The sequence below is a fragment of the Molothrus aeneus genome, chromosome 11 (assembly GCF_037042795.1).
Source record: "Molothrus aeneus isolate 106 chromosome 11, BPBGC_Maene_1.0, whole genome shotgun sequence".
In the NCBI taxonomy this organism is placed as follows: Eukaryota; Metazoa; Chordata; class Aves; order Passeriformes; family Icteridae; genus Molothrus; species Molothrus aeneus.
In genome coordinates this window covers 9,538,301-9,550,000 of record NC_089656.1, presented here as the reverse complement: position 1 = coordinate 9,550,000, position 11,700 = coordinate 9,538,301, and the positions used below count along the sequence as shown (strand labels likewise).

General features: G+C 45.2%; 1 protein-coding gene across 3 annotated transcripts in view; it reads left to right on the top strand.

The window, feature by feature from the left end:
- The window catches only part of SALL1 (spalt like transcription factor 1), an 18,500-nt gene extending 11,755 nt beyond the window's left edge, over nucleotides 1-6,745 (top strand). For all 3 annotated transcript variants that reach the window (XM_066557771.1, XM_066557772.1, XM_066557770.1), the window contains 2 exons: nucleotides 1-2,995; nucleotides 4,054-6,745. The exon at nucleotides 1-2,995 is cut by the window's left edge and continues 415 nt beyond it. In XM_066557771.1, coding sequence (XP_066413868.1) covers nucleotides 1-2,995; nucleotides 4,054-4,494 — 3,436 coding nt within the window. In that variant the 3' untranslated portion in view covers nucleotides 4,495-6,745. The remainder of the gene's footprint in view (nucleotides 2,996-4,053) is intronic.
- Nucleotides 6,746-11,700: the final 4,955 nt, after the last annotated feature.

The window sequence follows — 11,700 nt, the reverse complement described above, 5'->3', positions numbered from 1 at the left end:
TCACATAGGGGATCTGACAACACTAGGCAACTTTTCAGTGATAAATAGTAATGTAATAATTGAAAACCTTCAGAGTACTAAAGTGGCAGTAGCACAGTTCTCACAGGAGGCAAGATGTAACGGGGCATCGAGCACTAAACTCGCTGTCCCTGCCCTGATGGAGCAACTGTTGGCATTGCAGCAGCAGCAGATCCATCAGTTGCAACTGATTGAACAAATTCGTCACCAAATATTATTGTTGGCTACCCAAAATACAGACATGCCAACATCTTCTAGCCCTTCTCAAGGTACTTTACGAACATCTGCCAACCCCTTGTCCACATTAAGTTCCCATTTATCCCAGCAGCTGGCTGCAGCAGCTGGATTAGCACAAAGCCTTGCTAGTCAATCTGCCAGCATCAGTGGTGTGAAACAGCTACCCCCTATACAGCTACCTCAGAGCAACCCTGGCAACACTCTAATTCCATCCAATAGTGGCTCTTCTCCAAATATTAACATATTGGCAGCAGCAGTTACAACACCGTCCTCAGAAAAAGTGGCTTCAACTCTTGGTGGCTCACAGCTCACCAACCCACCAGTATCAGCATCATCTTCACCAGCTTTTGCAATAAGCAGTTTATTAAGTCCTGCATCTAATCCACTTCTACCTCAGCCCACCCCTAGTAACTCTGTTTTCTCCAGTCCCTTGTCCAATATTGGAACACCTGCAGAGGATTTAAACTCCTTGACTGCCTTGGCACAGCAAAGAAAAAGCAAGCCACCAAATGTAACTGCATTTGAAGCAAAAAGTAATTCAGATGAGGCATTCTTTAAGCATAAATGCAGGTTCTGTGCTAAAGTGTTTGGGAGTGACAGTGCCTTGCAGATTCATTTGCGTTCTCACACTGGCGAGAGGCCATTCAAATGCAACATATGTGGAAACAGGTTCTCCACAAAGGGAAACTTAAAAGTCCACTTTCAGCGTCACAAAGAAAAATACCCCCATATTCAAATGAATCCGTACCCAGTGCCAGAGCATTTGGACAATATTCCTACAAGCACGGGTATTCCTTATGGGATGTCTATACCACCAGAGAAACCTGTCACGAGCTGGCTGGACAGCAAACCAGTCCTCTCCACCCTAACAACTTCTGTTGGCCTGCCACTCCCACCAACAATTCCAAGCTTGACCCCATTCATCAAAACTGAGGAGCCTCAGCCGATTCCCATTAGCCATCCTTCTGCTAGCCCTCCCTGCTCTGTCAAGAGTGACTCGGGAACAGCTGACCCCACATCAAAAATTTCCAATGGACTTTCTGATGAGGTAGAGGCTGGTGCGTTGCCTACCTCAAATGGCAAAACGGAAGAAAACCCTCAAAACTCAAGCACCATCACCAACATGAGCAGCTCCGTGAGCTCCCCGGCAGCAGACTCGGGCTCCAGCGGTGTGGCCACTTTTACAAACCCACTGATGCCTCTCATGTCAGAGCAATTTAAGGCAAAGTTTCCATTTGGAGGACTATTGGATTCAACGCCAGCATCTGAAACATCAAAATTGCAGCAGCTTGTAGAAAACATTGACAAAAAGGCAACTGATCCTAACGAGTGCATCATTTGCCATCGAGTTCTCAGTTGCCAGAGCGCACTGAAAATGCATTATCGCACCCATACTGGAGAGAGGCCATTCAAATGTAAAATCTGTGGTCGTGCTTTCACTACTAAGGGCAACTTAAAGACTCACTACAGTGTCCATCGTGCCATGCCCCCGCTGAGAGTGCAACATTCTTGCCCAATCTGCCAGAAAAAATTCACCAACGCTGTTGTGCTACAGCAGCATATCCGAATGCACATGGGAGGGCAGATCCCCAACACCCCGGTGACAGAAAACTATCCTGAGTCAATGGAATCAGATACGGGATCTTTTGATGATAAGAATTTTGATGATATAGACAACTTCTCAGATGAGAATATGGAAGACTGTCCTGACAGCAGCGTGCCAGATACACCTAAATCTGTGGATGCATCACAAGACAGCTTGTCTTCTTCCCCTCTGCCCCTGGAAATGTCAAGTATTGCTGCTCTGGAAAATCAGATGAAGATGATCAATGCAGGCCTTGCCGAACAACTTCAGGCAAGCCTGAAGTCAGTAGAAAATGGGTCAGTGGAAGGGGATGTTTTAACTAACGATTCGTCGTCTGTCGGTGGCGATATGGAAAGCCAAAGTGCTGGAAGCCCTGCTGTCTCAGAGTCTACCTCTTCCATGCAGGCCTTGTCCCCATCCAACAGCACTAATGATTACCACAAGTCACCAAGTATTGAAGAGAAACCATTAAGAGCTTTACCAAGTGAGTTTGCCAACGGTTTGTCTCCAACCCCTGCTAACAGTGGTGCTTTGGACTTGACGTCTAGTAACACTGATAAAATGATTAAAGAAGAGTCCCTGAGTATGCTCTTTCCTTTCAGAGATAGAGGTAAATTTAAAAACACTGCATGTGACATTTGTGGCAAAACATTTGCTTGTCAGAGTGCCTTGGACATTCATTACAGAAGTCATACCAAAGAGAGACCATTTATTTGCACAGTTTGCAATCGTGGCTTTTCCACAAAGGGTAATTTGAAGCAGCATATGTTGACACATCAAATGCGAGATCTACCATCACAGCTTTTTGAGCCCAACTCCAGCATCGGCCCCAATCAGAACTCTTCGGTGATGCCCGCGAACACTCTGTCATCGCTCATAAAGACCGAGGTTAACGGCTTTGTGCATGGCTCTCCTCAGGACAGCAAAGAAGCCTCCTCTGGTCTAGTTGCTTCAGGGCCACTGTCCTCTGCCACGTCCCCTGTGCTGCTCCCTGCTCTCCCCAGAAGAACTCCAAAACAGCACTACTGCAACACGTGTGGGAAAACGTTTTCTTCTTCCAGTGCTCTGCAGATCCACGAAAGGACACACACTGGTGAGAAACCTTTTGCCTGCACTATATGTGGAAGAGCATTCACAACAAAAGGCAATCTGAAGGTACTTTTTTCCTCTTACTGTCCTTCGGTTTCATTTTCTCCTTGCTGGGGTTTTTTGATTTTTGACACCTTATTTTAGTGTTGCAGCAGTGGTACCTTGAGTGTTTATGCTGTGACAGTGTGTTTAGTCAGCTCTAGTAGACCTGGATGGCCTCTTGTTGAGTGCTCGTGTTGGCAGCAAGTCTGAGGCATGAGCTGTTCTGATTTAATTAAAATTCATCTACCAGCAAGGCCTGTCTATGCAGAGTGTGAAACAGAGCAGCCAAATGATGGTAAGGAGTATTAATTAACAGAGAAATGCATTTTGTAACTCACACACCTCTTCAAAAAGTGAAAGGCTCTTGAATGTGATGTTTTTCATAACTATCATGTAAGATGAGTGTTTAAAAAAACTATTAACATAATTCTGGAAATAATGGGCATTACTTTAATTGATTATATAACTAACATTTCCTACTGATATGTGTTTGAAAAAGCAAATATACTCAAGTTTTAGAACATCAGTTGAGCACTTTACTGTGTACATTTTTCTGTTGACAGAGTATTTCTCTAGAGGTTGCTGCCAGTAATGTGAGATGAATAATTACTTTCAGGCCATTCTGTCTATGCACGAGGCCCTCCGATGAGCAGGCCCTCCGATGAGCAATCAGTAAAGGATACTTTCTGCCTGTCTGAAAAGGACATTTATAGGGTAAAGGGTGTCAAATACAATACTTACCATTGCAATGAAAGTGGACATAGCAATTCTAGCCCTGAAAGCAGCAATTGACAGAATAATGCAAAGTCATTATAAACTAAATACATGTAATAAAAAAAAAGAGTAAGAAGCAATGCATTGTTCAGCAGGAGAACAGGTTATCCTGGGTAATGGTGATGGGCTAACCTAGAAGTAGTGTATTATTCCAGAGCCCTGTATCCTCTATCTTTAATGCCATTCAGTGTGTAACAAGACTAGACAGGTTCATGGACTCCTGCCTTCTCTCTGATCAAAATAAGTTTGAAATTCCTGTCAACCTCTATTTTTTTTTTTTGTTTGTTTCTTCCTTTCTTTCTTTCCAGGTTCACATGGGCACTCACATGTGGAACAGTACTCCTGCAAGACGAGGCAGACGACTTTCTGTAGATGGCCCCATGACATTCCTAGGAGGCAATCCTGTGAAGTTTCCAGAAATGTTTCAGAAGGATTTGGCTGCACGGTCAGGGAATGGAGACCCGTCCAGCTTCTGGAACCAGTATGCAGCTGCACTCTCCAATGGCTTGGCCATGAAGACCAACGAGATCTCGGTCATCCAGAATGGGGGCATCCCTCCAGCACCAGGGGGCCTGGGCAACGGTGGCAGCTCTCCCATCAGTGGCTTGACAGGAAGCCTGGAGAAGCTCCAGAATTCAGAACCCAACGCACCTCTAGCTGGTCTGGAGAAAATGGCAAGCAATGAAAATGGGACTAACTTCCGTTTCACGCGTTTCGTGGAGGACAACAAAGAAATTGTAACAAATTAGGAAAAAGAACTCCGTAAATAACATTCCTGCAAATAGTGCAACCTAGGGTTGCTTTTTTCAAGCTGCAGGCTACAACATTACAAAGACTTTGTTTTGTACCATGTTCTACTTCTAGAGTTCTAAGAGAGCTTATTTATTAGTGATATAACCTTGCTTTGCAAACAAATGCAAGCATTAACTTTGGTCTCCCGTATTTTGAACTAAATACTAATCGACTAGAGTGCTGTAAACTTGCTGTAACATTTATGGCAGTTGCAAGTCTGTTCTGCTAGGTGATCTTATTCTGGCATTAACTTATTTTCTATATCCAGTTTAACACGAACTCTGGTATTGATGCGATGCCTCAGTGATGCATTAGATCTCTAATAAAAATCTGTATATAAATGTACACTTTGATCCTGCTGGAAACTTTATCAGCAAACACATTGTCTAATTTTTCCAGACAGAATTAAGAAAAAGACTGAGAGAATATAGACTGAACAGTGTGGGTCCTTTACACAGCTCAGTTTTTGATTTTTATTATAAAATTAAAACTGCTTTAATTTTTGTAGGTTTAACATTTTCTGTTTTGAACTGTTATTTGTATTGTGCTTTTTACTTGAGTCGTCTTAAATGTTAATACATTTCTGTACAGTAATAAGCACGCGGATTATTAGAGAAGATACTGAAGTGTTGTTTTGGTAGTTGAAACTGAGACGTAACATTTTGCCTTGTAGGTATATTCATTATAGAAAATGTGCTGGACTTTCACAATGCTGCTAAGTATGGCATCTTGAACAACTTCCGTGGACAACTGTAGATGCTCCTGTATATACAATAAGACATCACCTTCATTAAAATGTACATACGTTCCTTACAAGACCAAGCCCTACTCCTTGACCAAGGGAACAAGTATAGTGTTTGTTTATTTTGTATTAGGCATTGGGGGGGACAGGGGGAACCTTGGACTGTTACATGCACTTTCTCGGAAAGTTGAAAGGAAAAGAGGTCCAGTTTCTTTAACATTTAATACTTACTAACAGCAGAGATACTGTAATTTTACTCGAGTAATCAAATACATTTTTGCAACAGATAAAAAATTCGCTGTCTCCGTGTTTTTAAAGTGTACTTGTATTTAGCAATCGCTTTGTATTATTTAGCCTTTCCCTTGGTTAACATGAACTGTCCAGGTTGTATGTGCGTGTTTATATCTGTAAGTATGGGTATACATATATGTATTGCATATTAATTGCTAGTATATTTTTCATACCCTCTAATAGTGAGAAATTTCTCCTTAACTATTCAACTCCTCCTTCGCATAAAATTGTAGATATTTTGGCATTTTTAATTTGTTTATTAAAAAAAATGCTGCTAGCAAAGACCTTATTGAGCCTAGGTAAGTTTCCTTTGAAGGAAATAATTTATTACGTTTAAGGCTTGATTTGGTTCAAATGCTTTATATTTGATATTAATTTTATTTTATGAGATTGTATGTTTGTGGCATGCTTACGCTGCTATACCTGTGTTAAGATGTCCACTTGCAAGCCTCCATATACTATGTGGGGTTTATAACTTGATTGTAAAAAACCATACCAAACAAAACCTAATTGCTTTGGCCTTGCACATGATTTGGCTTCCCTTAAAAACCTGCCGTGATCATTAACCTCAATGGGAGTTCGTCAAACATAATTCAGTCCAATATTTTCACCCAGTAGAATTTCATCTCTTTACATTTCAATTTATGAAAAATAAATCAGATTGGCTGCCTTCAAATTATGCCTTCAAAACCACCAACAGGCATAGCCAATTTTGTGTCCATGTGACTTTTTTTTTAATCAATTCAAAAATTCAGGTGTTTTGTGTTACAGGATTATTTTTCAGGATCACTGTCAGGGGAGTTGCCCACCTTTTTAAACAAGACGTGATCACTTAGCTCTTCTCATAGCCTGAGTTGCAAATCGGGCATTAGAAAGGATTTACAACTGAAGAGTTGGGGTGAGAAATACTTTTCTTGAGGACTTTTCCCCTTCCTATGATTGTGAATCCTGCATATTAACGCTGTAGTCTGGATACCTCTTGGACTTCATGTCTTTAGGACTTTTCCTGTTCGAATGTGATGATTCACCTGGTACATGATATGCATTTTTGTTAACATGTAAGTTGTACGCTAGAGCCAGCTGGCTTGTCAATGTGAATATTTAAGAATTTTAAGTCACCTTTTGGTCTCAGAAAAAGGTAAATTAAAAGGATTTTGATGATTTTATCAATGAAATACTAACTAATTCTCCTTTTAAACTGAGTCGAGATTTGTGCAACAGAAAAGTTGCCAGGGAAGGGTTAGCAGCCCCCAGCGCTCCGGGAGGGTTTCCTCTCCGCGGCTTGAGTTTCATGAGTGCCTTTAACTTCAGCCCTCGGAGCCTCTTCCCACGGGGAAGCGGAGTCTTCGTGTTCCGAGGGAAGCCGCGCCCGGGGCAGGCGGGCCCCGCACTCGCGAACCGTCCCGGGCACCCGGACGCTGCCGCCGGTGGGTAACGTACGTGCTGGGCACAACCGGGGGCTAAAAAACAAACAAACAATACCAGAAAAAAAAATTTTAAAAGGAGCGATTTTCTTTCTCGTACCTTGGGGAGTCCCCCCGGCCCGTTCCGTGAGGGGACCCTGCGCGCTCAGCGAGAGGCGGCTGCCTGAGGGGATGCGCTGCTCCAGCCCCCGCGCTGCCGGGGGTGACAGACCCTTCTGTCCCCCGGCCCTTCCGAAGCGCTTCCCTGCGGTGCTGGCGGCTGCGGCTCCCCGGGACAGCCGCCCGGCCCTGAGCCCGGCCGGGCGGGGTTCCCGGTGAGCCGGAGCGCTGCCCCGCCGTGATCTGCTCCGCGCTGCCGTCGGCAGAGGTGGGTGCTGGCCGGAGGAGCGGCCCGTGCCTCTATCCCTCTGTGCCGGGCTGAGGGAGAGGTCCCAGGCTCTGCCGGGCTGAGCTATGGGTGCCCGGCCTGTGCCGAGCCGAGGGATGGATGCCCGGCCTGTGCCGAGCCGAGGGATGGATGCCCGGCCTGAGGGAGAGGTCCCGGGCTCTGCCGGGCCGAGGGCTGGGTGCCCGGGCTGCGCCGCCCGCTGCGCGGAAGGTGCCCGCCGCCCGCTGCGCGGAAGGTGCCGGGCCGTTGTCCCCGAGCTGCTCGGGAGCCTCCCGTTCCCCCTCTCCGGCCTGCCCCGATCCGGGCTGGGGCCAGCCCGCTGCAGCAGCCGGGAGCATCGTCCCTGTGCCCGCAGGGTGCGGGGCCGGGGCGGCGCGGGGCTCCCCGCCCCGTCAGGCGGAGCGCCCGGCCGGCCTCCTGCGAGGGGAAGCGGGGGAAGGGGTGGGGGGGAATAACTTGCTCTGGAAACGCGGAATTTTAAATTTCCCGTTATTCGACACAAGACCGTGGGGACCGAGGGAAATTACCTCTCCCCAGAGCTGTCCTGGCAAGCGCACAAAGGTGCCCGCATCGCCTCGCAGCTGGGAGCCGCGCTACCTCGCTGCAATTACCCAGAGCAGCGTTTCTTATTCACAGACACTGAATTAATCCTTATTCAAGAGTAGAATTTTTTTTCTTTACGGTTTTGTTTTCGCGGCCTCATTTTTCTCATTGGCAACAAAGTTTTCTTTCCCTCCGCACCCTTTCTTCCCCTCCCTCTCGTCTCGCCCATCACAATTTTATCATCCATTAAAATAAAGCACAGTGGGGTGGGTTGGTATTCTCTTTTTCTTTCTCTTAAGCGCCAGCGATCGTTCAACGCAATCATTTAATCATCCAGAGTAATTTTCTTCACCCAGAAACAGACGTGATTTATTTAAAAATTGGGCTAATGGCGTGCGAAACTTCCCGGCTCGGACGGAGCCCGCGGCGGAGCGGCAGGACCGAGCTGGCCGGGCACGGCCCCTCCCGCCGGGCAGCGCTGCCAGCGCCGGCCTGCGGGGCTGCCCCGAGCGGGGCCGGCGGCGGAGCAGCGCGAAGGGGCTCGATTCCATTCCAGGGCTTCACCCCCGCGGGCACACCGGGCAGATGCAGCGGGGCAGGCGGAGGGAAGGGCTGGCCAAAAGGACCCGCGATCCCGGACGAGTGGAGAGACAATCAGGGCAGCACATGGGGAGGGCAGGAATGAGTTTTCTGTATTGGCCAGGCAGGCGGGAGAAGGGAGAGGAACAGCAAATTGCCCGGTTCATTTTGTGTGCTGATGACGACCAAATCCTAAAGCCTTTTCTCAAGGAAAAGTCTGTTGAATTTCAGTGTTTCTTCCTAGGCTGGGCTTTGGTTTGAGACTCAGGGACGGGTTGCAAGCCCTCCCAGTTGTAGCAGGTAACAAATGCCTCAGTTTGTTCCTGCTTTGTGAAGAATATTTGCTGTCCATCAAAATGCAAGGGCTGCTGCTTGTTTTGGCCATTTATTTGGGCGTGCTTCCGGCTTCTGAAAGTCCTGAAGTCACAATTTACCTGGTTGTATCTTTGCGTGAGCCAGTTTTACTTGGCAGCAGAAGGTGTGACTTTGTAGCACGACAGTTTTGGGTTGGTTTTTTTTTTTTTTTTTTTTTTTTTGCTGTCTCCTTGCCAGTGTTCCATAGCTCTGCAGGTTTGTTTCCCTGTCAGCATTCAGTAGTTCTCCAGGTTTGTTCCTCTTTGGTTGGGGTTTGTTTGTTTTTTTTTACCAATTAAAGTAACTTTTTAAAATTTGTTTTCCTTCTCTTATGCATATGAGTTGAGAAAAGTTAAAATAATGTTTTGCAAATAAGTAGGTGCAGTTATTTATACAAGCTTGGAAGCAATATGTCTGTTAACTGCCAAGCTGAAATATAATGACTTAAAAATTTCACCTACAACACAGGCTGTTATATAAATATGTATCTCTAGACAAAACCTTGAGGAGTAGAGGCTTGGAAATACAAATCTTAATAGGAGAGAACAGGAATAATTGGAAAGTATGGAGCTTCAGCTGAGAACAGAGTTACTGACAGCCGTGTTTATGATCTTCTGATTTGATTTTTCTGGGTTTTACATCCAGGTTACAGTTAATATTGGAATGGTTACCCTGAGCAAGTCCCTGTGTCACTTTGACATTAGGAGATGCCTGGAAGATGGTGAGTGCATTGTGATTCCTTCCTGGGAAGAGCTTGTTCCAGGGACATGGGATACCAGGATGCCCTGAACCACATCCAGTGACCGAAATACTTTACAGGTGTAGGAATGGTAGTGATTAAAATGACATTTCTGGCTTGAATCACATTACTGTTTTGTCCTACCACAAATCTCTTCAGTTTCCATTTTATCTTCTGTTTTAATTTACACATGTATTTTTGAATCCACAAGGTACATTTCTTAAGAGGCAAAATTTCTCAATGATGTGGGAAGGAGATCAAAAAAAGAGTGAAAAAAGGAGAGCAGGAAATAGGAAATTTCTTCATTGCTCAAGTGTGTCTAGCACTGCAGGAGCTGGTGAGGAACATGCCCGTGAGGGTTGCAGTCACTCTGTGCAATGCTCTGTGTGGAGAGCAAGGCCAACATCTCAGAGCATGCAGTACACCTGTGAGAGCACCCACTGCACAGTAAAGTGATGCCATCCCTCTTTTCATGGCAGTTAATTAGTTAACCCAAGCTGCAAGCTCTTCTCAACTTTCAGAAGTTACTGTCACTTCTGGAAGGAACTTTAAAGTCAGGTTAGATGGGTGCCAAAAACGTGTCCATGCCCATGTTATACCTGGTCACCTCTGCTGATAAGGAAGATTCTCTCTGGAAAGATCAGCCCTGAAACTTCGGGTGTCATTTCATTTTAAAAGTAAGAAGTCTCTCCATGTTAGCAGACACTCACATCATCTGTACAGACAGCTCTCTTGGCCAGCACAGTGCTGAAGTGCAAAGGTCTATTTTCATTATTTAAAGGTCTTAAAAATGCAGCATCACAGTGTCAGGTGGGTGTAGCAGAAGCCCTGAAGCACCTGGCATCAGGTGGTGCAACATGAGAACTATTTAGAATTGAATATGGAAAGCAAAAAATGGAGTGGTCTGGCACACTATGAGGGATTTAACCCCACTCATCACTACTTTCTTTCTTTTTCCTCATCTTTTTTATTAAAAATTATTCCAAAGCGAAGGCAGTGAGACTAATCGGATGAATGATAAGAATTTTTTTCAAAGCACTGCCTGTTTTGAAAATAAGCTTTTTCTAGCAGTGAATAATTCTGAGTTGCTTTACTTTCATCAGGATTTTAAAATATCAGTTAATACAAAGTGAAGCCAATATTTGTTTCATATGTACAATAACTGAGTGGATAATAGTGTTTGGTACTAAATGAGCATTCATATGAGCCCTGTGTTTCTGGTGGTTAGAGGATTCATAGAAAGAAATTATGTGGAGAGGGACAGAACAGATTTCAGAGGTTTATGTGTCTATTTACTTGTCTAGGCTGAGCACTGAGCGGTCAGAGCTGCTGCAGAGAAGGGGCTGGCTGTGGTGTTAAATCACCTGTTAGCTCAGCTGTGGGGAGCCCCAAACACCAGCACAGAGCTCTGGTGCTGATACACATGAACCAACCTGAGCTCCTTCAGTCAGCTGAACTTATTTTGGCTCCTAGCACTGAGGAGTGCCTGAGTGCTGCACAGACAATTTTTGTAGTGCTGGGTGTGGCTGTTTAAGGTGATACTTTCTTTCCCTTTCAGTTCAAATGTTTATTCCTGTCCTCTGAGATTTCTCCTGCTTCCATATTGGAATGGGTGCAATAGATCTCATAAGCCCTCTTCATTCATATGAGAGTCTGAGGGAGTTCTTCTTTGGTTCCTTATTTAAGATAGGAAAGAGTCCAAAATGTACTGGGCAGGTTTGCAAAGCTTAAGGAGACCATTTTACAAAAGGAGTCGAGCTTATGTATCAGCGAGCCAGGCAGAAAAGAATTCATAAAGCTATGGCTTGTTTGAGCCAGAATTTCATGAGGTCTTACCTTTCAAACCTAGCCTCCTAAAGGGACAATTGTCTGCAAAATAGGCTTAGCTTAAAATGCCACTGAGTATGTCTAAATTTGCACTGAAGTGGGGGGAGAAAACTCCTTAATTTGTCCTGTTGTTACAGAGCACAGCAGTAGCAGCTTAAAACACTGAGGCTGTTACTTCAGAGTTTTCTTACTGACATCAGACAGGCACCTAGAGTCACTTTTCCTGCATGACCTATACAAAAAGCAGACTAGGCCCCTGTGTTCTCTCCTGGATCT